The 23,476-nt window shown below is 41.9% G+C and overlaps 1 protein-coding gene across 1 annotated transcript; it reads right to left on the bottom strand.

Annotated features, from left to right (window-relative positions):
* Positions 1–1,109: 1,109 nt before the first annotated feature.
* C3ar1 (complement component 3a receptor 1) lies at positions 1,110–10,127 on the bottom strand. Its single transcript, NM_009779.2, has 2 exons — positions 9,954–10,127; positions 1,110–5,234 (listed from the first exon to the last, which is right to left on the bottom strand). Exon 2 carries the CDS (start codon positions 5,224–5,226, stop codon positions 3,793–3,795), a length of 1,434 nt encoding a protein of 477 aa, NP_033909.1. The 5' UTR covers positions 5,227–5,234; positions 9,954–10,127; the 3' UTR covers positions 1,110–3,792.
* Positions 10,128–23,476: the final 13,349 nt, after the last annotated feature.

Raw genomic sequence — 23,476 nt, forward strand, 5'->3', positions numbered from 1 at the left:
GTAATTGATACTTGCTAAAAAAGGGGGAAAAAAAATCACTTTTCTCCAATAGAGTGTTACTCCAGGGCAGTCCCTATGCCCAGGAATAGTTGGCCAACACAAAACAGATTTCATGATTTTTTTTTTAGTTTTGATTTTTTTTAATATGTGCCTTTTGTTTTTGTATATTTCTGGCCCATTGATATATATATATATATATATATATATATATATATATATATATATATATATATGTGTGTGTGTGTGTGTGTGTGTGTGTGTGTGTGTGTGTGTGTGTCTGTTTTGATTTTTGTCTTTTGTTATGCTATTTTATTTTATTTTTTTGAGGGAAAACATGAACTTGGGTTGGTAGGGAGGTGGGAGAGGATCTTAGAATTAGGAGAGGAGAGAATATGATCAAAGTACATTATCTAAATTTTATTTCATTTTTAAAACTTTTTGTGTATATTATCAAATTAAAAAATTCAGGACACTACACAGTAGGGGAGAGGCTGGGCCTTTACCTCAGTCCTTCTAGAGATGAAAGTGTAACATCCGTAAAGGCCCTCCTCAGAGTTTTAAAATCCGGGGATACAACTATAAAGCTCCGTTCAGTGCATAATCCCAAAATAAGCAGAGCTCTTGGAAGAAATCAGTTATTGCCACAGTTACTGTACTTTCAGGCTTCACATCATGCCAAGACTTTACAGCCTGCTGACCGTCACATAACCCAGGGATGGACACTCAGACATCCAGAGCCTCAGAGGACCAGAAGGCTGACATTCCTGCCATAGTAGCTCTGCAGTCACTCACCATGAGGTCCATTTGCTGCCTCTTGGGTTTGCAATGCTCCCCTGTAGTGCTCCCCAAGTGCCAGAAAAGACGCCGGGTAGTGAAATGGCTCAGTTGTTATGATGAACACTTTCTGCTCTTGCAGAGGACCAGGATTGGGTTCCCAGCACCCACATGTTGATTCACAACCATCTGTATGTCCAGTTCTAAGGGATCCAACACCTCCTTCTGACCCCCATTGGCACCAGGCATGCATGCAGTGCACAGACACACACGTGGGCAAAATGCTCATACACATATAATGTAAGAATGAAAAGAATCTCTGAGTTTCTGACCTTGTAGATAAAAGCATTTATTCATAGGGAATATGTAAACCGCTCATACTGGAAAGGCAGAACTGCAGTCTTATGCCCAGAATTACCTCGTAGTAAACAAGATCTTTTAGTGATTTGAAATTTCCACATAATTGTTCATACAACAGTTGTAGCCTAAGGCCCTTCTCTTGACAACTGAATAAATAATGTATCACAAGACTAAACTACATTCCATCTTCCGTCTTTGTAGATTAACTCGTTCATCTTAGACATACCTATCTGTACAAACAAGCTTGACTTTCTAGTGATTTAACACATGGAAAGTATCCACATAATAGATTATTATGGGAGCTGCTGGTTTTCTTTTTTTAAACTAAAGGTTGAGTGTAGTACTATGTATAATAGCTAAGATATAGAATCTGCTTAGGCATTGGTTGGTAGTTGGGTGGATAATGGCACTTACTACACACACGTGCACATACACATGTACACACATGCGTGTGCATGCACATACACAGTGCAGTGTTATTCAGCCATAACAATGAGTGAAATACTGGTTTTAACAGAATGGATGTGAATGGACACATACGTATCACATAGTCTCATATATGAGGGCCAGAAATGTCAACCTGAGCAGGCTGGGGGGCGGGTGCAGAGTAGTTTAGTTGGTAGGATGCTTAACGACTATGCATGAAGCCCTGGTTTTGAGTCCCAGTACCACATAAGAGTGGGCATAGTGTTCCATGCCTATAATCACAGCCCATGGGAGGCAGGAGGATTTGAATTTCAAACTCATTTTTGGTTGCATAGTGATTTTAAGGCCAGCATGAGATTCTTCAGACTTTTTTTTTTTTTTTTAAAGTCAATCAGTAAGTAGAATAATGATAAAGAAGAGGCTGGGGGTGAAAGTGTGAATGTTGTGTGCATGGATGGATCAGCCACGTGGAACCTTATTAATATGTACAATTAATATATGTCAGCATGAAAAATGAGAGGACAGAGAAAAGCTGTATGCTATTGAAATGTATTGACAGGAAAATTGTGTGGTCAGCTGGGGGTGGGGATGGTGGTGGTGCTCATCTGGTTACTATAACAAGAGACCTGGGAGTCTGAAGCTAGATTGTGTGTGCTACACTGAGATGATGGCACGAAGGCAAGCAAAACCCGACAACAAAGGGAAGAGAAAAATGATCACGAACAGATTAATGTGTGATACCAGTCAACACTGGGGTGCTGGATGAAAATGTAGGTAAAGTAAATCAAAATCAAGACAGCCTTTTCTTCCTGTCTACAAAGATCAGCAGCATAAGAGGTGTTTTAGGCACACCATGGTAAATATCAGAAGGAACAGCTACAATTCTTGCAAAGTAGGGAGAGATGGGAACTACTGGGCACTGGAGAAACCACCCTTTTTTATTTCATTTTTAATTAGTTCCTTTAAAATTGGCTGCATACAGTACTTTATATTAGCATGGTCCAGGCAAACATTAATTTGAAAAAAAAAAAAAGAAAAGAAAAGAAAAGAAAAAAAAGAGAGTGTGCCTGACACTTTTGTCATGTAAGATACCTAGACTCATGTTTAAAATCTTTTGATATTGCTGTTGAAGCATGCATTGATCCTGAAGTTCCACCCATCATCCCATTAGGATATTGTTTTATTCTATGTGAGATACAAAGTCTAATGTAAAAAGCCGAAGACGATGGGGCCAGGTACGTACTGCACACCTGCACACGCCTAATCCCAGCAGGAGATGGCAAGGCCCTGTGTGGAAAACAGAAAGGAATTCAAGACCTTAAGAAGACTCCTTGGAGGCAGAGGCACACTGATCTCTGAGTTTCAGGCCAGTTTGGTCTACAGAATGAGTTTCAGGACAGCCAGGGCTACTGTCTTGAAAAAACAGTAAACCAAGCAACCAAGCAACCAACCAACCAACCAACCAACCAACCAAGCAACCAACCAACCAACCAACCAACCAACCAACCAACCAACCAACACAAGAAGCCAAACCAACAAACAAAAAGAAATGGAACATAGATGGCTCTATGAACAAGCAGAATACACAGGGAAGAGAGAGCTCCAAGCTACAACTTCTAAAACACTCCAGGAGTAGGAAAGTGTTTATGTGTATCTGTGCTCACTTGCTCACATGAACACTGGAATTATCTCAGGTTGCTTTTAGTGGGTGGCATTTGGCACTGTGTTCTGTCAAACTCTAACTCAACACTCCCTGCTTTCATAGATCTTTTCTTACTGTGTCTCTTTCCCCACTTAAAAATCACTTGTCACCACCACAAAACTGTACAATAAATGAATATCTTCCATTCAGAACAATAAGAGCAGCCTTCCATGCAAACTAGAAGTTTAGATGATGCTAAGGAAAAAAAAAGAATACTGAAAACAGATGAAAAAGTTATTCATTGCACATGGTGTAGTCAGGGATGGGAATAGACTAAGCCAAATGAGGTAAAACTTAACACTGATGGAAACAAGAAGGCCTGTTAAAACACTGGTCCCATGGGCCAGAGATTCTGAGTCAACACATCTGGGATGGGGCTTGAAATTTTGCATCTTTAATGTTTTCAAATGATGCTGATGTCAATAAGAGACCTTTCTCTGAGAGTCGCCAAATTGTCTAAAGTGTCCTGCTCACATGTCATCCATCACTGTTCACCTGAGAACTCTGCTTAGGTTCCCAGGGCCACATCTTCACACATCTGTACTCATATTGTTTCTTTTTGAAGAGGCTTTGTCTTGGGTACAGTTGGTAGAGTGCGTGAGCTCTTCGCTGAAGGCTGCTTCCAGAATGCCCTTTATAGACTGTCTTGCTTTCTTCCTAAAGTCTTTCCCCAAGAGGGCATACAGGAAAGGGTTGAAGCAACTATTGGCAGATGCTAAAGCAATGGACATGTGGTCCCAGGACATCACAGCTTCCCCCAAGGAACTTTCTGGATCAGTAATCAATAGCAGGACTCCGACAAGATGGTATGGAGTCCAGCAGATAAAAAAGACAGTGACCACAGCCACAGCCACCCGAAAGGTTTTGTTCCGAGACTTGGTGAAGTTGGTTTTTCGCATTCTGAAGACGATGAGGCTGTAACAAATTACCATGATGAAAAACGGCACCAGGAAGCCCACCACCAGCCTTGTGATGGTTATTGCCATCAGCGGTGTCGGCACATGATTGTCATACGTGAATTGGTCAACATAATCCCCCTGGAAATCATAGGGGTATAAATGACCACTAGAAGCAGTAGGGAAAAGTTCTGTGTGAGCAGAGAGAAAAGCGTCAGCGTTCAGTGTATTGGATTTACGATCTTCAACAGGAAACCCGCTGGGTACGGCGGCTGTGAGGACATTAGGAGGCTTTCCACCATAATGGGGTTGTTGGTTTGCTGAATCTAGAGAGAATGAGTCTTCAGGAGATGTTAGGAATGGCTGTGACTGGAGGGCAGTGGTAACTGTCCAAAAGTAATCCCTTGCCTGTACAGAGGAAGGAGCTGACCTGTCATTCATATGTCCAGTTAGCTGAGCAGTGGAGTTATCAGTAGAATTGCTTTCTGGTAGACTTAGTTTGTACACGTAGTCCCAATAATCATATGACCTGGAGGAATCAAAATTATATCTACATATACTGCGATTGTCCATAATGAACAGATCACGGTATACAAATACGGGCACACACATCACAAAGGCTACCACCCAGACACATCCACAGATGGCGAAGGCGGTTCTCACGTTTCGATGATTCTGGCACCAGATTGGCTTATGTACTATCAGACATCGGTCCAGGCTAATGGCAGTAAGCAGGAAGACACTGGCAAACATGTTGAGAATAATGATGGATGGGATAAGTTTGCACAGGAACAAGCCATAGGGCCAGTGTCCTTGGAGAATCAGGTGAGCCAAGGAGAAGGGCAAGGAGAGGCAGCAGAGGAAATCGGCCAGGGTGAGATGGAGGAACCAGACTGTGTTCACGGTCGTCTTCATCTTTACGCCAGCTACCCACAGCACCAGCCCATTGCCTAGCAGTCCCAATAGACAAGTGAGACCAAGAATGACCATGGAGGCAATGTCTTGGGGTTGAAACAGAGGCCGTGAGTGTAGGTCAGTTGAATTGGTGTCAGCATCGAAAGACTCCATGGCTCAGTCTGCGAAATGACAAAGAAGATGTTAAAGCTCATGGTGAATTTATAAAAGTATGTGCTTTTAGGAGTCTTATGTGATGGTACACCCTCTCAAAGCCAGAGGCCCCCCTCACAGAACCTCGTTAGCACTCCTTCCTCAGAATAGACACATTTTCTGATAGACAGTTTCAGGTCTATGCTATTGATTTAAATAGGTATCTAAAAGGTAACTTTATTTGGAAGTCCACATCAGCTTAAATTCCACCCCCCTACACTTTATTTTACACCTCCCTACTTCTGTTGTTTGAGGTTTTTTTTTTGCAGTACGCACCCTGGGCAGCTCTCTGCTACTGAGATTCGGGCTTACCCAGTGGCTTTCGGCACAGGCTCTCCATGTTGTCTAAGCTGGCTGACTTCCAACTGACTATATTGTAGAAGAGGCTGACTGGAAGCTATGATTCTCCTGCCTCCGTCTTCTGAGTGCTGGCCGGACAGGCATTGCTACCAAGCATTGCCGTGCTACGTTCTGCTCAGTGTCTGCTGCCCAAACTGAATAGATGCCTCAGTGAGAAAATATACAAAAACTTGTGGGCAGACTCTCCCTGATCTGGCATCATTGGAGGACTTTCCAAAACTTTAGCACACCAACAATAGCATATAAAAGCTGAGAACTGCATATTTTCATTAATTAGTTGACAAAGTATGTGTGTGTGTGTGTGTGTGTGTATGTGTGTGCGTGCGCGCACACGCGTGCACATGTGTGCATGGAGGTCAAAGGGTGACTTTTGGGACTTAGTTTTAGCATGCACTTATTAGCTGGCCCTCAAGGATTCCTTCATTCATCTTTTGCATGTATATATACATTTTAAAAACAAAATTTAGTGGGTTTCAATTATATCATGCATATTTAAAAATTGATGGTGATAAAATACATATGTAGCATAAAGTCAGCCTTTTTAATTGACCATTTCCAGTGCACAGTTCAGCAGTACTTGCCCTAGTCACTTTGAATGCAACTGACTTCCAAAATGTTCTCATCTAATAAAAAAACATGCATGCATAGGTACACACACATATGTATATTTGTTTTGTTTTTCAGGACAGGGTTTCTCTGTGTAGCCTTGGCTGTCCTAGAACCTGCTCTGTAAATTAGGCTGACCCCAAACTCAGAGATCTGCCTGCCTCTGCCTCCCGTGGGCTGGGATTAAAGGTGTGCTCCACCACTGCCCATCTGAAATTGATATTTTAGTGTGTGTGTGTGTGTGTGTGTGTGTGTGTGTGTGAAGCATATTTTGTTTATAAAGTGATCTAACTACAGACATTGGATTGCTTTTACCTAATTTAGGGCATTTAAATAGTATATTATCTGCTTTCTATTGCTGTGATAAAGACTGACCAAAAAGCAACTTGGACAGGAAAGGGTTTATTTCCTACATATTCCAGGTCAGAGCCAAGGCAGGGAGGGACTCGAAGGTAGAAACTGAAGCAGAGGCCACAGAGGAATGCTATTCACTGGGTAGCATCTCATGTCTACCCACACTGCCTTCTTCAAAGTATCCCAGGACCTGCCCAGAGAGAACACTGGGCTTGACCCTCCCAAGTCAATGTTAACCAAGAAAATGACCCACAGCCTTGTCTACAAGCCAATCTGGTGGAGGCACTTTCTCAATCGAGGTTCCTCTTTCCAGAAACTCTGGCTAGTAGCAAGTTTACAAGAAAGCCACCAAGGGTGGCAGTTGTGGACCTAGCACATAGTACTCTCTAAACTTGCTGTTTCAACTCAAGTCCCCACTTTTAACTTTTAACTTAAGGAAGATTCAATGTAAGGAATACCAAGTTTTCATCCAATTTTTTTTCCAACTTTGGGCGCTTATTGCTCTGAACAGTCATTCTTTTTAGTTTGTTTGTTTGAGGCAGGGTTTCTCTGTGTAGCCCTGACTTTCCTGAAATTCCCTCTGTAGACCAGGCTGGCCTCAAACTCTTGCCTCTGCCGCCTGAGAGAGGGGCTTAAAGGTGTGTGTCACCAAGCCCATCTTGAACAATCATTCTTAATTCTCTCCTTCATGGTTTGGGGTTATTTCGTCTTCTGCTCTTATTATTCTGCTAAAATTGCATCTAGAACCCAAAGCCAGACGGACTTCTCTATCTTCTACAGTGAAGTTCTCTGCAGTCTGCCCTCCTGGTCGGTGAGATCCTTCCCTAGTTCTGAGCACTCGGACAAATGCATCCTTTCTGCCCACGTCTCATCCCTTCAGATCAATGCTGCTTTATATTCCTAAGCAGGGCTAATGGTTTCCACTTAGAAATACGCCCCTAGAATGGCTTCTTCCATGCCCTACACTAAAATTCTACCCATTAAAATACTTACTCCTCAAGGTTAACCTCAATGCACTATATCTAAAACAGTCTCTTATAATCCTCGAAGAAACTGATTCTTTGGTCTCTCACTTGTACATGTGTGTGCTGACTCATGTACATGAATGTAGAAGTGTGTGGTTGATTTTTTTCTGACATGTCCTATGAGGAGGCACATGTAATCTTAGGTTGTAATTTTTATAGTGGCCCTAAACTGTGTGATGGTAAAGACAAGACCTGTTTACAAATGCCTCTTCCATATCATTTAGCATATGGATCAAGGGTCACTTTTTTTTTCTTTTGTTTTTTTCTGAGATGAAGTTAGATTATATAGACCAGGCTGGCCTCAAACTGGAGATCTTCTGCCTCAGTCTACCAAATGTTGGGATTACAACGCATGTACCCCCACGGCCAGGGGGATGCTTACCTTTCGGGTTTAATTTTTTCATTTTCAATTACATTAAAAATATTAGTCTTTAGCCATTTTATTTTTTTCCCATATGGCTTCTTAATTCCTATGCTGTCTCTTCTAAATTTCTCTCTTGATTTTAAATTCCCAAACATTACTGGATGTAGTAACAGTTTATATCTTTAAAAATGATTAATTTTCATTTTATGTGTGTTGCTGTTTTGCTTGCATGCGTGTCTGTGGGATGGTGTCAGATTTCCTGGAACTGGAGTTACAGACAGTTGTGAGCTGCCATGTAGGTGCTGGGACTTGAACCCTGGTAGAGCAGGGTTCTGGAAGCGCAGCCACTGCTCCCAACCACCGATCATCTCTTCAGCCTCCTCCATTTTTATTTATTTGATTTGATTTGATTTTTTGGTTTGCTTGTTTTTAAATGGAAGCTGGGACATTTGGAAGCGATTCTGCTGAACTTGACAAAAGTTTGTGACAAGTCTTATGCGGTAAGCAGAAGTTAGGATAACAACAGAATAAGAAGAAAAGGAGAAACGATACCCACTCTGGTCTCTGTCTTTTTCAAGTCCTACCATTCCCTTATGTGAACGGCAAGAACTCGGATCTAGTGTCCCATTCCAACCTCAATGCGTACCATCCTAAGATGCTGAGAGCAAAGCCCACCCAGAGACTGCTAGGAACAGAGCAACCCACAGACATCCCTCGCTGTGCAGCTTTTGATGCTGAGATTCTGGAGATGACGTGGCTTTCACGTGACCGCAGCCGGGGAGAGCCCCAGCTACTCACCTAATAACGCCTAGGTTACTGTTCTTTTTTACTGCAGGGATCACATGACTGAGAAACTGTGGTCTCGATAATAAAGTGGACATAGCGATTTAAAATAACAGAAGTTGAAAGGAAAACATTCCAATGTAAGAGCAACTGAGTTCCGTGCTGTGAGGAATAGTTTAAATATCACAAATGATCTTCCTTGAAAGCTCACACCCTAAAAGTCATCCAGGACAAGACCACATTACATTTCCCCAAGTTCTGAGCAACCCCCCCCCAAAACCAAACCAAACAAAAACCCTCTATGTTTAAGTTTTTTATAAAGATTTCAGGATTGAGTTGGCCAGAGTAATTAAAAAAAAACCTGAAACTAAAATGTATTTATGATGAGTAAAAATTAGATTTAAATATCAAATAATAATTATGGAATGATAGAACCAGCTATTTTGATAAGGAATAGCTCAAAGAACGGGAGAGTTACAGAGAGCAACAGAAGAAGAATCCACATATGGGCATATATATATGTGTGTGTGTGTGTGTGTGTGTGTGTGTATATATACATAAAAATAAATGTGTGTACATGTGATCAATGATTACAGAAGCAAAACTAAGGGAAGAAAACATGATCTATAATCTAGGGGAATAAATAACATAAATTCATTATTATTTTCAGAATGAAAATATTAAAAGCCAAGATAAATAGAATGTATAGTATTTACATAAAAATAAAAGTAGACATGGAGATAAGACAGGAGAAATAAAAATTTGGGAAAGTTGGGAGGCAGAGACAGGCGGATTTCTGAGTTCAAGGCCAGCCTGGTCTACAAAGTGAGTTCCAGGATAGTCAGGGCTACACAGAGAAACCCTGTCTCGAAAAACAAAAACAAAACAAAACAAAACAAAACAAAACAAAACAAAACAAAACAAAACAAAACAAAAGTTAGGGAAAGAACCAGATATGATTGTGTACAACTTTAATCGCAGGAGAAGGAGATATAGCTCTGTGAGTTTAAGGCTAGCCCAGTCTATGTAGTGAGTTCCCAACCATCCAAGGCTCTATGTAAGACTCTCAAAAAAAAAAAAAAAAAGTTTTAGGGAAAAGAATAGAAGGAAACAGAAGATAAGGAACTTGAAGCCATTGTACATAATCAGCAGGCTAAACCAAGCATGAACTATAAGGCTCATCTATGTTTTCTTACCAAGCACACTGAGATGGAATCCAAAGGCTCCAGGACTGATGATCTGCGAGCCACCAACAAATCCTGTCTGGTCCAGCCAAAATGAAGTAGTGAAGTGCATTGGACGAGTTGCTGAGCACTGACTTTTCCCTGGGTAAAGGGAACTCAGGATCATGACTGCTATCTGACTGCACAGGAAGGGCCTTTCCATGAGTCACCTCTTAAACTTAGCCGGCGTAGATAAGAAAAGCAGAAGGACAGAGGAGGGCGGGTGGAGGAGGCCGATCAGGACACAGATATTTCCTGCAGGAACCTGTCACCTTAGCTACGAGATGCTGAGATGCAGGCAGGCAGAAATTTGAGGCTTGTCTGTGCTACAGAGTGAGGTTTTATTTTTTTCCCTTTAAATTTGCTTTATTTTATCTTTATATCAGTATGTGTGTGCCATATATGGTTGCTCACAGAGGCCAAGAAAGGATGCTAGATTTCTTGGAACTGGAACCTAATGTGGGTGCTGGGATCTGTTTTTAACCTCCGAGCCATCTCTCCAGTCCCATAGAATGGGGTATTTAAAAGATCTATTGATTTTCTTTTATGTGTAGGAGTTCTTCCCCCCCCCCCCATTTGTGTGTACATATATTTGTGCCTGCTACCTATGGAGGCCAGAAAAGGGCATGGGGGGGGGGGTCCCTGGAATTGAAGTTATAGATTTGCCAGTCACTCATTTGGTGCTGGGAACTCAACTATTAAGCCATTTTTCCAGCCTCTACAGAGTGATTTTAAGACCAACTTGAGAAAGTTAGCAAGACCTTATCTCAAGACAAAAAAGTAATAAAAGATCTAGGGATATAGATTGTGGGTGAGCACTTGTCTGCTATGTCCTAGGTCTTGTGGTTAATCCCCAGGTCAGGAAAAAACTGTGTGTGTGTGTGTGTGACGACGGGAGATGGCTATGATCAAGTTAGGTTGAATGCATATGTACTTGTTAAAGAACAAATAACACATTTAAGAACAACAACAAAAAGATGGCTGAGTTGGGAGGTGTAGCATAAATTTTTTGCAACCTACTTTTAATTATAAGGTTCATTCTCTTCTCTAACCTACCACCCAGCAGAGAGAGTGGAAGAAAAGTTATTAGAATATGGTGGAAGTGGGCCTGTTCAGCAATAGTTCTTTGGGGGGGGGTGGGCGCAATCCCCGTCTTCTTTCTCAGCAGTTCAGTCCCATAGCAAACACCAAATACAACTCAGCAGTTGTAGACCAGTCCTATAGGCAGGCAGATGCCACACATGAGCTAGCAGCTTCAATCCAGTCCTCTCCACCAGCAGACACCGGGCATGAATGCCAACTGGTCTGAGGCAAGGCTGCTAAAGTGGCAAGCAGCTGCAGGAACCGAAGTCCTTGGGTGAGTTTCTCTCAATGGCTGCATTACCACGAGTTGAGCTCAACCACGCTATATAAGGTGAATGAAGAATGGGGAGACAGAGCAAACCAAACCAAGGCTCAGTGCTCATGCCCCACTGTCTGTGGAGTCATATTTACATTCTTTCCTCAAGTGTCCTTTCACGTGTCTGCTATATCAAAACTTCCTTTCACCGTCGTCTGCTTCAGGAAAACATTTTCTCACATGTTTAGTTTAGCAAGACATCCTTTCACCTGTGCACCCCAGCAAAACATCATTTGACAGAACTAACTTTCCAAAGAAACTAGAGATTTCCGCTTAAGGGGGTTTTGAGGAGGAATGCTGTAAAAATACATTTAATTAATCTCAAATGGTATTGCTCTATGTTTGATACATGGATAAACTGTGCTATGCCAAAATGAGAATAAGTTAACTGTGTTCTAATTTCTGACGATACACACAAACACACACCCTGCAACACAAACATACTTTGTATATAAATAGAAATAAAATGGAACACAATGGATATAGATGTGTTCACTTATGGGAATCTAGGAAGAAAGTTCGAAGGAAGTAGTTCCAGAGAAGTGAGCCATAAACAAGCCCCTAAGTGATTACAAGGCTTGAGGCTCTGGATGGAGCAAGCTGTGCTCAGGGCTAGGGTGGGAGATAGTGTGACCCAGGAGATAGGCTCCTGACCCTAGCCTGCAGCCCTGGGGCTGCATTTCATCAGGTGAAGGAGAGGCCCTACAGGCATTCCTAAAGTAAAGAATTCTCTCAGGTCAACCAGGCAGGTCACCCACATCTGTAAGACCGGCACTGGGATGCTGAGGCAGGAGGATCACCGGTTCCAAGCAGCCGGAGCTACAAAATGAGATACTTATTCAAGCAAACAAAGAAACAGATAGACTTGTCCTTTCGTTCGCTTACACACACATACATACATGCATGCATACATACATACATACATACATACATATATACAAATAAAGCTTATTTTTTGTCTGTGGCAGAGGCTCCACTTCACACTGATCAACTCAGAAAGTTCAGAAAGTTCAAAGTTGTTTAACTTCGCCTGGTTTCTTTTAATCAAATAATGTGGAATGTCTGAGAGACAGGAAATCTTTAAAAAGAGAGAGCAAGAGTTGAATAGTACCCACTAAGTTATTTTTATTGTTATTTTTACTTACTTAAAATAGTATGGACATATAGATAAATGCAGATAATATTAAACTATAAAGAGTAAATATATAAGAATAAAAAATGTTTTAAATTTTCTATTCTCCTTCTAGAATAACCATTTTTAATAGGTTAGTGTCAATCTTCTTGATTTTTTTCTAAATACAGCAAATATGCTTTTTCTTAAAAGTAGTTTTTTAACAAAATGCAACATAATTGATGTGTGATTTTTATGGCTTGACTGTCCGCTGATCATATCAGAATTTATTCCTGTGTCCCTATACAGTTTCATTATTTATGTATGTGTGTGTTTTCCCCTCCAATATTTGGAAACATTGAATAATGAAGGTATTGAGAAGGCATATAAAAATAGGATTACATTGTGTGTAATAAACATTCATACATGTTTATATATATTCACATAAAATATCTATTGTAGAGGCAATTCATTACCATGGTGAAATATTAAATTAGAAGGATTAAACTAAACACTAAAGTTTCTGAACACCAAAAAAAATTTTTTTTTTATTATATGTAAGTACACTGTAGCTGTCTTCAGACACACCAGAAGAGGGCGTCAGATCTCGTTACGGATGGTTGTGAGCCACCATGTGGTTGCTGGGATTTGAACTCAAGACCTTTGGAAGAGCAGTCGGGTGCTCTTACCCACTGAGCCATCTCACCAGCCCCAAAAAATTTTTTTTAAAGATTTATTTTATTTACTATTTTTAAAATTAAATTTTATTTTTTTAATGTTTGGTAGTTTTGTCTGTATGTACCTGGTGCCCAGAAGAGCATATTGGATCCCCTGTATCTACAGATCTAGAAAGTTCTGAGCCACCATGTGAATGCTGGGAATTGAACCTGGGTCTTCTCTGAGAGAGGGTAGTGCTCTTAGCTGCTAAACCATCTCTCCAGCTCCTAGATTTATCTTTTTTTTTTTTTTTTGAGACAGTGTTTTTCTGCGTAGCCCTGTGTAGAGAAAACTCACTCTATAGACTAGGTTAGCCTCGAATTCGGAGATCTGACTGCCTCTGCCTTCCAAATGTTGGGGCTCGGAGATTTACCTTAATTTTAATTGTCTGTATTTGTGGGCGTCTGTGTGAATTTGTGCTTGTGAGTGAAAGTGCTTAAGGAGGTGCCCAAAAGAGGGCGCCAGATCTTCATGGCATCGGAGTCACAGGTAGATGTGAACTGGTGGGTGTAGGTGCTGGGACTTGAACCCAGGTCCTCTTCAAGAGAACGTGTGCTCATAACTCCCCAGCATGACTTCTCTACCTTTTTAATAAATACAAACACAACGAGCAACATTTACATACCATACAAGCACGCACATGAACTTCCACTTCATGTAGTTTTTATCTTTTAAATTTTTATTTGGGTGGGTGTGTATTCGAGAGTAAATGTGCACATGTGTGTATGTATGTGTGTGTGCATGGCTGTGTGTGCCTGTGGGTGTGCTTGGAGAGACTAGAGGAAAATGTTGGGTGTCAGGCATTTGGCTCCGTAACTCTCTACTCACTGTTTTTGAGTCAGGGTCTGTCAGTGAACCGGAAGCTAGGCTGTGCATCCAGCAAGCCCCAGAATTCTATTATCCCCAGACTCTTTAGGATTACAGACGTGTGCAGCGATAGGCCCAGCTTTTCATACAAGAGTTGGGACCCAAGCTTTGCTCTTCAAGATTGTTTAGTAACCTACTCAGCCATTTCTCTAACGTCTTCCATGTTTTTGTCTGAATGTTATGTCCCCTTTAAGTTGAGGGCATTTGAATACTTGGTCCCCAGTTAGTGGCTGTTTGGGAGGACTTTTGGGTTGTGACCTTGATGGAGGAAGTAGGTAACTGGAGAGTGGGCTTTGAGGTTTCAAAAAGACTCCATTTGGAATAACTTTCTCCACTTCCTGTTGGTAGTTAGAGAGGTGAGCTCTCAGCTTCTGCTTCAGCCAACTACCATCTGCCATATTTGTTCTATCATGGATTCTAGCCCTCTAAAACCGTGAGCCTAAAATACACTCTTCCTTTTGTAAATTGCCCTGGTCATAGTGCTTTATCACAACAACAAAAAGTGAATAAAACTCGTTTCTAAATCATATTTCTTTCACTTATTTTCCATACCAGGATAAACCATACTTTAAAATTTGTTCCAGGACTTGGAGAGATGGCTCAAGTGTTAAGAGCACTGTCTGCTCCCACAGAGGACCTGGGTTCAATTCCCAGTGCAGTTCACAATGCTGTTCCTATTTCAGGGGATCCGATGCCCTCTTTTGGCTGACTGGATCTTGTTCAGGCAGCCACAGCTGCTGGGAGCTCATGCGTGCTGTGCTCCTGTCTGCCCAGAAGACACCGTTTTGGTCTTGCCCTCTCATACCTCTGGCTCTTACAGTCTTTCTGGCCTGTCTTCTGTGATGGTCCCTGAGCCTTGGGGAGAGGATGCGAGGTGATCTAAATGTTCTGTGTGTGACTGGGCTCTCCATGACACTGATTGTCGGTGCTTTGACTACTGTGAACTTCTGCATTAACCTCCATATACTGCACAAAGAACGTTCTCTGATGAGGACTGGGGATTTTACTGATCTATAGGCAGATAAGAACTTAGAGGGAGGTTTGATGTTATGTTCATTTAATCGGTCTAATCCCAGAGCCGTGTGCTTCCCAACTATGGGTTCTTGAACACATTTGTAGTACCAGGTATGTACAAGCAATTGCTGTTGTTCTCAGTAGCTCTCTGGTATCTGATGGGAAGACTCCCTTGTTGAAGACACCACATTGGCTACAGAACACGGAGAAATCAAGTTGGTACTGACCGGCAAGCTTCCTCATTGCTGGCTGGCTTTCCTAACCCTGGAGGGTAGGTTGCTGGGAGGTGGGGAGATGGCCATCAATAATTTTACCCAGCTGTGAGCCCTGTGAACTACAATGATGACCAGTGTGGCAAGATATGCCCATCAGTGTAATGGTGGTATGACTGTTATAGAAGAAACCAACCACTTTCTGCTTGGTTTGTTTTATGAGACCGGGTTTTGTGGGAAAACTCTGCTACTTAAGATTGAAGTCCATCACGACCTGATAGCCTCTGGGCTCGGCGTAATATGGGAGACTCCCTTTACTAGCAGGGGTTTCTCTTTCTTTGACCTTGTCTGGAGAATTCTAAGGCCCCACATTGCTTCTATCTGAGGAGTGTCACATAGCCTCAATTAGATTACAAGATCAATTTCCTTCCTCCTGATAAGACCTGTTCAGCTAGCACCTGAGATTCCTGAGACGCCTCAAGTCAATGAAGTGTGTTTTGCACACAGTCTCTGTGCCTGTTTCCCTCAAAGGCCAGAAGAAGATGTTGACTCCTCTGGAGCTGAAGTTACATGTGGGTGCTGGGAACCAAATCCAGGTCCTTTGCAAGATCAGCAAGCGCTGTTAAATGCTGAGCCATCTATCTCTAGACCCATAATTTTTGAAAAATATGAAAGTTTCTACTAGAGTGTCACCAGTTTTTACTCCCAGAAACAGTGCTGAGAGTATCTTTTCCACTTATAAACGACGAAGTCTACACAGGGATAGTGGGCAAACCTATCCCTGTGGGTAATCACACTGTTTGGGAGGGTGATGCACGGGACTGTGAGTTGGATGTCAGTAGAGGCTGCACAGTTAAACCCACCAACAAACAAGAGGAAGTTATTGCTTCATTACCATAATTGTGTTCTCTGACTCTGCTTTTGATACCCCTAGCTTCATTGTGGGAGATGCTGAAGCTCCAAGAGAGCATTTAACTATACTGTAGTAGGGGTTTCTAGGGCTGCACAATATACTTTGGGAGCATTAATGTAGGAAAGACTAGCTGTCCGTCAAACAAACAGTAAAATGCTTTCTGAACATAATACAAAGAGTTAATAAATATGACTCCTTACAGTGGTCTCTGGAGCAGAGACAGCTTTATTGATTTATGGTTTTTTAACGACTATGAAACAGAGATTGGAGAGACGGCTTGGCAGTTAAGTGCACTTGCTGTTTTTGCAGAGGACCCAGGTTCAGTTTCCAGCACCCACACAGCAGCACACAACCTTCTGTAACTACTGTTTCATGGTATCTGTCGCCCTCTTGTGGCTTTCAACAGTACTGTGCACGTATGACATACATGCAGGTAAAACACTCATATACATGAGACAAAGATAAATACATCTTTAAAAAGAATATGCAGCAATTCAAAACACGGGAGCTTCCAGTTTCATTTTCAGGTAATTAAGGAAATTATTACTTTATTATTATTACTGTTAATATCAGTCTGGCCGTTACTTTGTTTCTCAGGTTGGTCATGAGCTCTCAGTAAGTAGCTGCAATTTTACGTGTCTACCACCATGCTCTGCTTAAGAAACTTTGTTCCCCTTTGCTTTGAGGTGAGATTTCTATTATCCCAGCTTGGCCTTTGTAGCCAAGGATGACTGAATTCTAGGTCCTCTTTCTACTACTTTCCAAGTAAAAGACATTACTATTTTTGTTTTTGCAGTGTTGAGGGTGGAACCCACAGTCTTGTATGTGTTGAGCAACTCTTTCACCACTGAGCCACATCCCTAGCCTCAGTAAGCAAATTATTGAGACTGCCTTGTGAAATGTTCCTGTTTTTGATGATTTTCATGCTTCTATCTGCTTTGTGGTAAACTGTGAAGAACCCTGGGGAATTTATGTTGTTTGGTTCTGTTTTCTTTCCTTTTGAATATCCAAATTTAAATTCCAGAGCAGAGACCAGATGGTTTTTTTTTGGGGGGGAGGCGGGAGAAGAGGAGAAATGAAAATTTGAATGCACACACAGAGTCACATTAATACCTTTTAGGAGTCATCAATTAACTTCACATCGTCAGTGCTAGAGCGCTGTAGTACAGTTCATTCTCCCAGAAAAGAATTAAATTAATTATAGTCTTCGTAGCCTGTTTTCTCTGAAAATCAAAAGCAAATACATGCTAGATTTGAATGTGAGACGTGAGTAGATGGATGAGCTTGTATGGAGTGATCTGTCTTCTAAATCGAATATAGCAGTGCAAAGACTGTGGACGGCCTACGGTTCTGTGGCTGATTCACAAGGAGCAACATGGAAAGCGATCAAAACTGGAAGAGAAAAGAACAGGAGACTAGGGGGTAGGAGGTGGGATATGACTTCCAGCTATGGTAATAGCTACTTGACACTGACCTAGATGCTCGACCTAGATGCTTTTTTCTTTTTGCTATTATTTAGGCATACAATTAAACAGAGTGGATGATTACCGTGTGTGTATGTGTGTGTGTGTGTGTGTGTGTGTGTGTGTGTGTGTGTGTGTGTAAGCCCACGGGTGTAGACTTCAGAGAGTGGTTTGAATAAGGTGATTTGGCTGATGCAGGGAGCCTAAGAACTCATGGTAGGGAGAGAAGCTAGGCATCTCTGTCACTCAGCGTCATAGGCTGTGCAGTTAGTTCTCTTCCATTTCCTGTCCTGTGAAACAAGAATGTGACTGAGAGCTGTCCACGGCAAGCCTACCATCCTCTTCCTGGTCACCTGTGAAAGCCCTAGAAATGCTCCCCTCTTGTTTGCCTGTTTGTTTTGTCAAGACAGACTCCATATCCGGTCTTTGGCCTTGGACTTGTGATCTTGCTTCAGCCTGAATGCAGGTGTGTGTGTATTCGTGTGTGTTTGCGTGAGTGTGTGTGTGTTGAGATAAGCTCTTGATGCATCCCAAGGAGGGCTTGGCTTATGTAGCCAATGATGACTATGAGCCTCAAATCCTCTGTGTCTCTATAAGCATATGCCATTACCTCTAGCTTGTAAATCTGTTTTAAAAGTAAAAGAATGAGCCAAGCTTAGTGGCTTGAAGAGTCATGCCTTTAATCCCAGCACATGGTAGGTAGAGGCAAGTAAATTTCCGTGAGTTTGATGTCAGCCTGGTATACAGAATGAGTTCTAGGACAGCCAGGGATACACAGAGAAACCCTGTTTGATAAAAACAAGACCACAAAAAAACCAAGCCAAACCAAACCCAAACCTAAACCCAAACCAAACCAAACCAAACCAAACCAAACCAAACCAAACCAAACCAACTAACCAACCAAACAAAAACAACCCAGGACCAAAAACCAAAGAAAAAGAGCCAAGGGTGATTCAATATGCCTATAATCCCAGTGGGTAAAGGCCAGAGGACCCAAAGTTGGCTATATAGGTAGTTTGGGGCTAGTCTGAGATACATGAGATCTGTCAAACAAAGCCAAGTAAAATAGGGTTTAGGTATAGTTCAGTGGAAGAGCAGTTACAAGCATTTGCAAGGCAAATTTGCATGGGTCTGATACCCTGTACCACATAGAAATATATAACAGGAATGGATCAATTCGCATTCTTGGCGCATGATAACCGCCAGTTGTGCTAACACCATTTGTTGAAAATGCTGTCTTTTTTCCACTGGATGGTTTTTGCTCCCTTGTCAAAGATCAAGTGACCATAGGTGTGTGGGTTCATCTCTGGGTCTTCAATTCTATTCCATTGGTCTACTTGTCTGTCGCTATACCAGTACCATGCAGTTTTTTTTTTTTTTTTTTTAAATCACAATTGCTCTGTAGTACAGCTTTAGGTCAGGCATGGTGATTCCACCAGAGGTTCCTTTATCCTTGAGAAGAGTTTTTGCTATCCTAGGATTTTTGTTATTCCAGATGAATTTGCAGATTGCCCTTTCTAATTCGTTGAAGAATTGAGCTGGAATTTTGATGGGGATTGCATTGAATCTGTAGATTGCTTTTGGCAAGATAGCCATTTTTACAATGTTGATCCTGCCAATCCATGAGCATGGGAGATCTTTCCATCTTCTGAGATCTTCTTTAATTTCATTCTTCAGAGACTTGAAGTTCTTATCATACAGATCTTTCACTTCCTTAGTTAGAATCACGCCAAGGTATTTTATATTGTTTGTGACTATTGAGGAGGGTGTTGCTTCCCTAATTTCTTTCTCAGCCTGTTTATCCTTTGTGTACAGAAATGCCATTGACTTGTTTGAGTTAATTTTATATCCAGCTACTTCATTGAAGCTGTTTATCAGGTTTAGGAGTTCTCTGGTGGAATTTTTAGGGTCACTTATATATACTATCATATCATCTGCAAAAAGTGATATTTTGACTTCTTCCTTTCCAATTTGTATCCCCTTGATCTTCTTTTGTTGTCGAATTGCTCTGGCTAGGACTTCAAGTACAATCCATTCCTATCTTCTTGTACAAAGATCAAATCTAAGTGGATTAAGGAACTCCACATAAAACCAGAGACACTGAAACTTATAGAGGAGAAAGTAGGGAAAAGCCTCGAAGATATGGGTACAGGGGAAAAATTCCTGAATAAAACAGCAATGGCTTGTGCTATAAGATTGAGAATGACAAATGGTACCTCGTAAAATTGCAAAGCTTGTGCAAGGCAAAAGACACCGTCAATAAGACAAAAAGGCCACCAACAGATTGGGAAAGGATCTTTACCTATCCTAAATCAGATAGGGGACTGTACTGGTTAGTTTTGTGTCAACTTGACACAGCTGGAGTTATCACAGAGAAAGGACCTTCAGTTGAGGAAATGCCTCCATAAGATCCAACTGTAAGGCATTTTCTCAATTAGTGAGTGATCAAGGGGGAAAGGCCCCTTGTGGGTGGGACCATCTCTGGACTGGCAGTCTTGGGTTCTATAAGAGAGCAGGCTGAGCAAGCCAGAGGAGGCAAGCCAGTAAAGAACATCCCTCTATGGCCTCTGCATCGGCTCCTGCTTTCTGACCTGCTTGAGTCCCAGTCCTGACTTCCTTGGTGATGAACAGCAGTATGGAAGTGTAAGCCGAATAAACCCTTTTCTCCCCAACTTGTTTCTTGGTCATGATGTTCGTGCAGGAATAGAAACCCTGACTAAGACAGGGACTAATATCCAATATATATAAAGAACTCAAGAAGGTGGACTCCAGAAAATCAAATAACCACATTAAAAAATGGGGCTCAGAGCTAACAAAGAATTCTCACCTGAGGAATACCGAATGGCTGAGAAGCACCTGAAAAAATGTTCAACATCCTTAATCATCAGGGAAATGAAAATCAAAACAACCCTGAGATTCCACCTCACACCAGTCAGAATGGCTAAGATCAAAAATTCAGGTGACAGTAGATGCTGGCGAGGATGTGGAGAAAGAGGAACACTCCTCCATTGTTGGTGGGATTGCAAGCTTGTACAACCACTCTGGAAATCAGTCTGGCGGTTCCTCAGAAAATTGGACATAGTACTACCGGAGGATCCAGCAATACCTCTCCTGGGCATATATCCAGAAGATGTTCCAACCGGTAAGAAGGTCACATGCTCCACTATGTTCATAGCAGCCTTATTTATAATAGCCAGAAGCTGGAAAGAACCCAGATGCCCCTCAACAGAGGAATGGATACAGAAAAAGTGGTACATTTACACAATGGAGTACTACTCAGCTATTAAAAAGAATGAATTTATGAAATTCCTAGGCAAATGGATGGACCTGGAGGGCATCATCCTGAGTGAGGTAACCCAATCACAAAGGAACTCACACAATATGTACTCACTGATAAGTGGATATTAGCCCAGAAACTTAGAATACCCAAGATATAAGATACAATTTGCTAAACGCATGAAACTCAAGAAGAACAAAGACCAAAGTGTGGACACTTTGCCCCTTCTTAGAATTGGGAACAAAACACCCATGGAAGGAGTTACAGAGACAAAGTTTGGAGCTGAGACGAAAGGATGGACCATCTAGAGACTGCCATATCCGGGGATCCATCCCATAATCAGCTTCCAAACGCTGACACCATTGCATACACTAGCAAGATTTTGCTGAAAGGACCCAGATAGAGCTGTCTCTTGTGAGACTATGCCAGGGCCTAGCAAACACAGAAGTGGATGCTCACAGTCAGCTATTGAATGGACCACAGGGCCCCCAATGGAGGAGCTAAAGGGATCTGCACTCCTATAGGTGGAACAACAATATGAACTAACCAGTATGCTCCCCCCCACCCCCGCCCAGTTCGTGTTTCTAGCTGCATATGAATCGGCCATCACTGCATAGAGAGGCCCATTGGTCTTGCAAACTTTATATGCCTCAGTACAGGGGAACGCCAGGGCAGAGAAGTGGGAGTGGGTGGGTGGGGGAGTGGGTGGGGGAGCGTGTGGGGGACTTTTGGGATAGCATTTGAAATGTAAATGAAATAAATTACCCCCCCCCCAAAAGAAGAAATACATAACAGGGACTGGAAAGATGGCTTAGAAGTTAAGAGCACTGGCTGTTCTTCCAGAGAACCCAGGTTTACTTCCCAGAACCCACATGGCATCTCAAAGCCTTCTGTATTCCAGTTCCATGGGCATCAGATGCTTTCTTCTGACCTTTGGGTACCAGGCATGCACTGGTGCATAGACATACATGCATGCAACACACACACAATGTAAAATAAAATAATTTGAAAAAATAAAAAGAAATACACTATGAATGAATAAAGATACAAAGACTAAAAAATAAACAGACTTCAGCGGGCACTTCTGTGGGCGCCTACAGTGAAGTGACACCTGGTGGCAACTGTGGGCTCCAGCAGAATTACTGCTTCTTCAGCAGCTGGCCAGTAGCTCCCAGATCCCTGCTGAGGGGCAGCAGGTCTCCAACACAAGGTTATGCTCGCCCATTCCAGGTTTACTGCCCCCACCCCACTCTCCGCTTCCAATTCTAAAGAAGCAGCTACTGATGCTTTGAAAATACCATTCTCCCTTCTTATTCTTGTAGACTTTGTGTGCCTTTTGTAACCAAGTCCTCATATTAAACACCTCTCTGGAATATCTCCAGTGGTTCCAAATATCCAGAATGGATAATGATAGATTCAGCAGATACTTATTATGTACACCATAGGATTATTAGGAATAAATTAATAAATACATGTGAATTGCTGAAAACAGCCAGTATGTAGGCACACAGTTTATGTTACTTATGAATGTTAAAATTAATCAAACAAGTTGATTATTAATTCAAAATCATTATCTTGTAGTCAGTATTTCGTGGACTGTTATTTTCCCCAAAGTTAATTGCATCCTTTTAGTAAAATCAGTGACTAATGGGGTTTAGTTAAAACCCATATCCCTTAAGGATGCATATTAGAAAGTTTATCTCTTTCCTTCCCAAAGTGTTAACTGTTTAGCCGGGCGTGGTGGCATACGCCTTTAATCCCAGCACTTGGGAGGCAGAGGCAGGCGGATTTCTGAGTTCGAGGCCAGACTGGTCTACAAAGTGAGTTCCAGGACAGTCAGAGCTATACAGAGAAACCCTGTCTTGAAAAACAAAACAAAACAAAACAAAACAAAACAAAACAAAACAAAGCAAAACAAAACAAAACAAGTGTTAACAGTTTAGTGTTCTATACAATTATAGTGAAACCAAGTGGTAGCACAAATTGATGAATAAAACTGTTCAAAAATTAAAATCATTAAATAAAAAAGCAAACAAAAAACCCCCAAAAGCATTAGCATCATCATAAATTAGACATTTTAGTGGAGCCGGGTGTGGTGGCACACAACTTTAATCCTGCACTTAGGAGGCAGAGTCAGGAGGAAGAATCCCTGTGAACTCAAGGCCAGCCTGGGCTACACAGTGGTTTCCAGGCTACATAGAGAACTTGTCTTTCAAAATGTCCCCTTAGTTCTGCCTGCACAGACTCTGACCCTCCTACTCATTGTCTGGCCTCAGCTACTCTGAAACTGTGAAGCGAGTCTTCACAAGCCCCCAAATCGTGCGGTTTTTCATGCTCTCAAGCCAGTACCATATGGATGACTTTGCCTGGTTCTGCTGCCAGGTGAAGATGGAGGCTGGCCCCTGGGATAACAACTACACTGGCATCTGGGCTGTCTGCATATCATTGTGTACCTGGAGCCTGCTGGGGTATTGCCTGAGTGGTTTTTGAGGCCTATCTCAGTGGGCTTTTGCAAATGGGAGC

Source organism: Mus musculus, chromosome 6, assembly GCF_000001635.26.
Source record: "Mus musculus strain C57BL/6J chromosome 6, GRCm38.p6 C57BL/6J".
NCBI classification, from domain to species: Eukaryota; Metazoa; Chordata; class Mammalia; order Rodentia; family Muridae; genus Mus; species Mus musculus.

What these genes read in the sequence shown, in the direction of transcription:
- C3ar1 (NM_009779.2), bottom strand. Translation starts at nt 5,226, where the DNA reads ATGGAGTCTTTCGATGCTGACACCAATTCAACTGACCTACACTCACGG.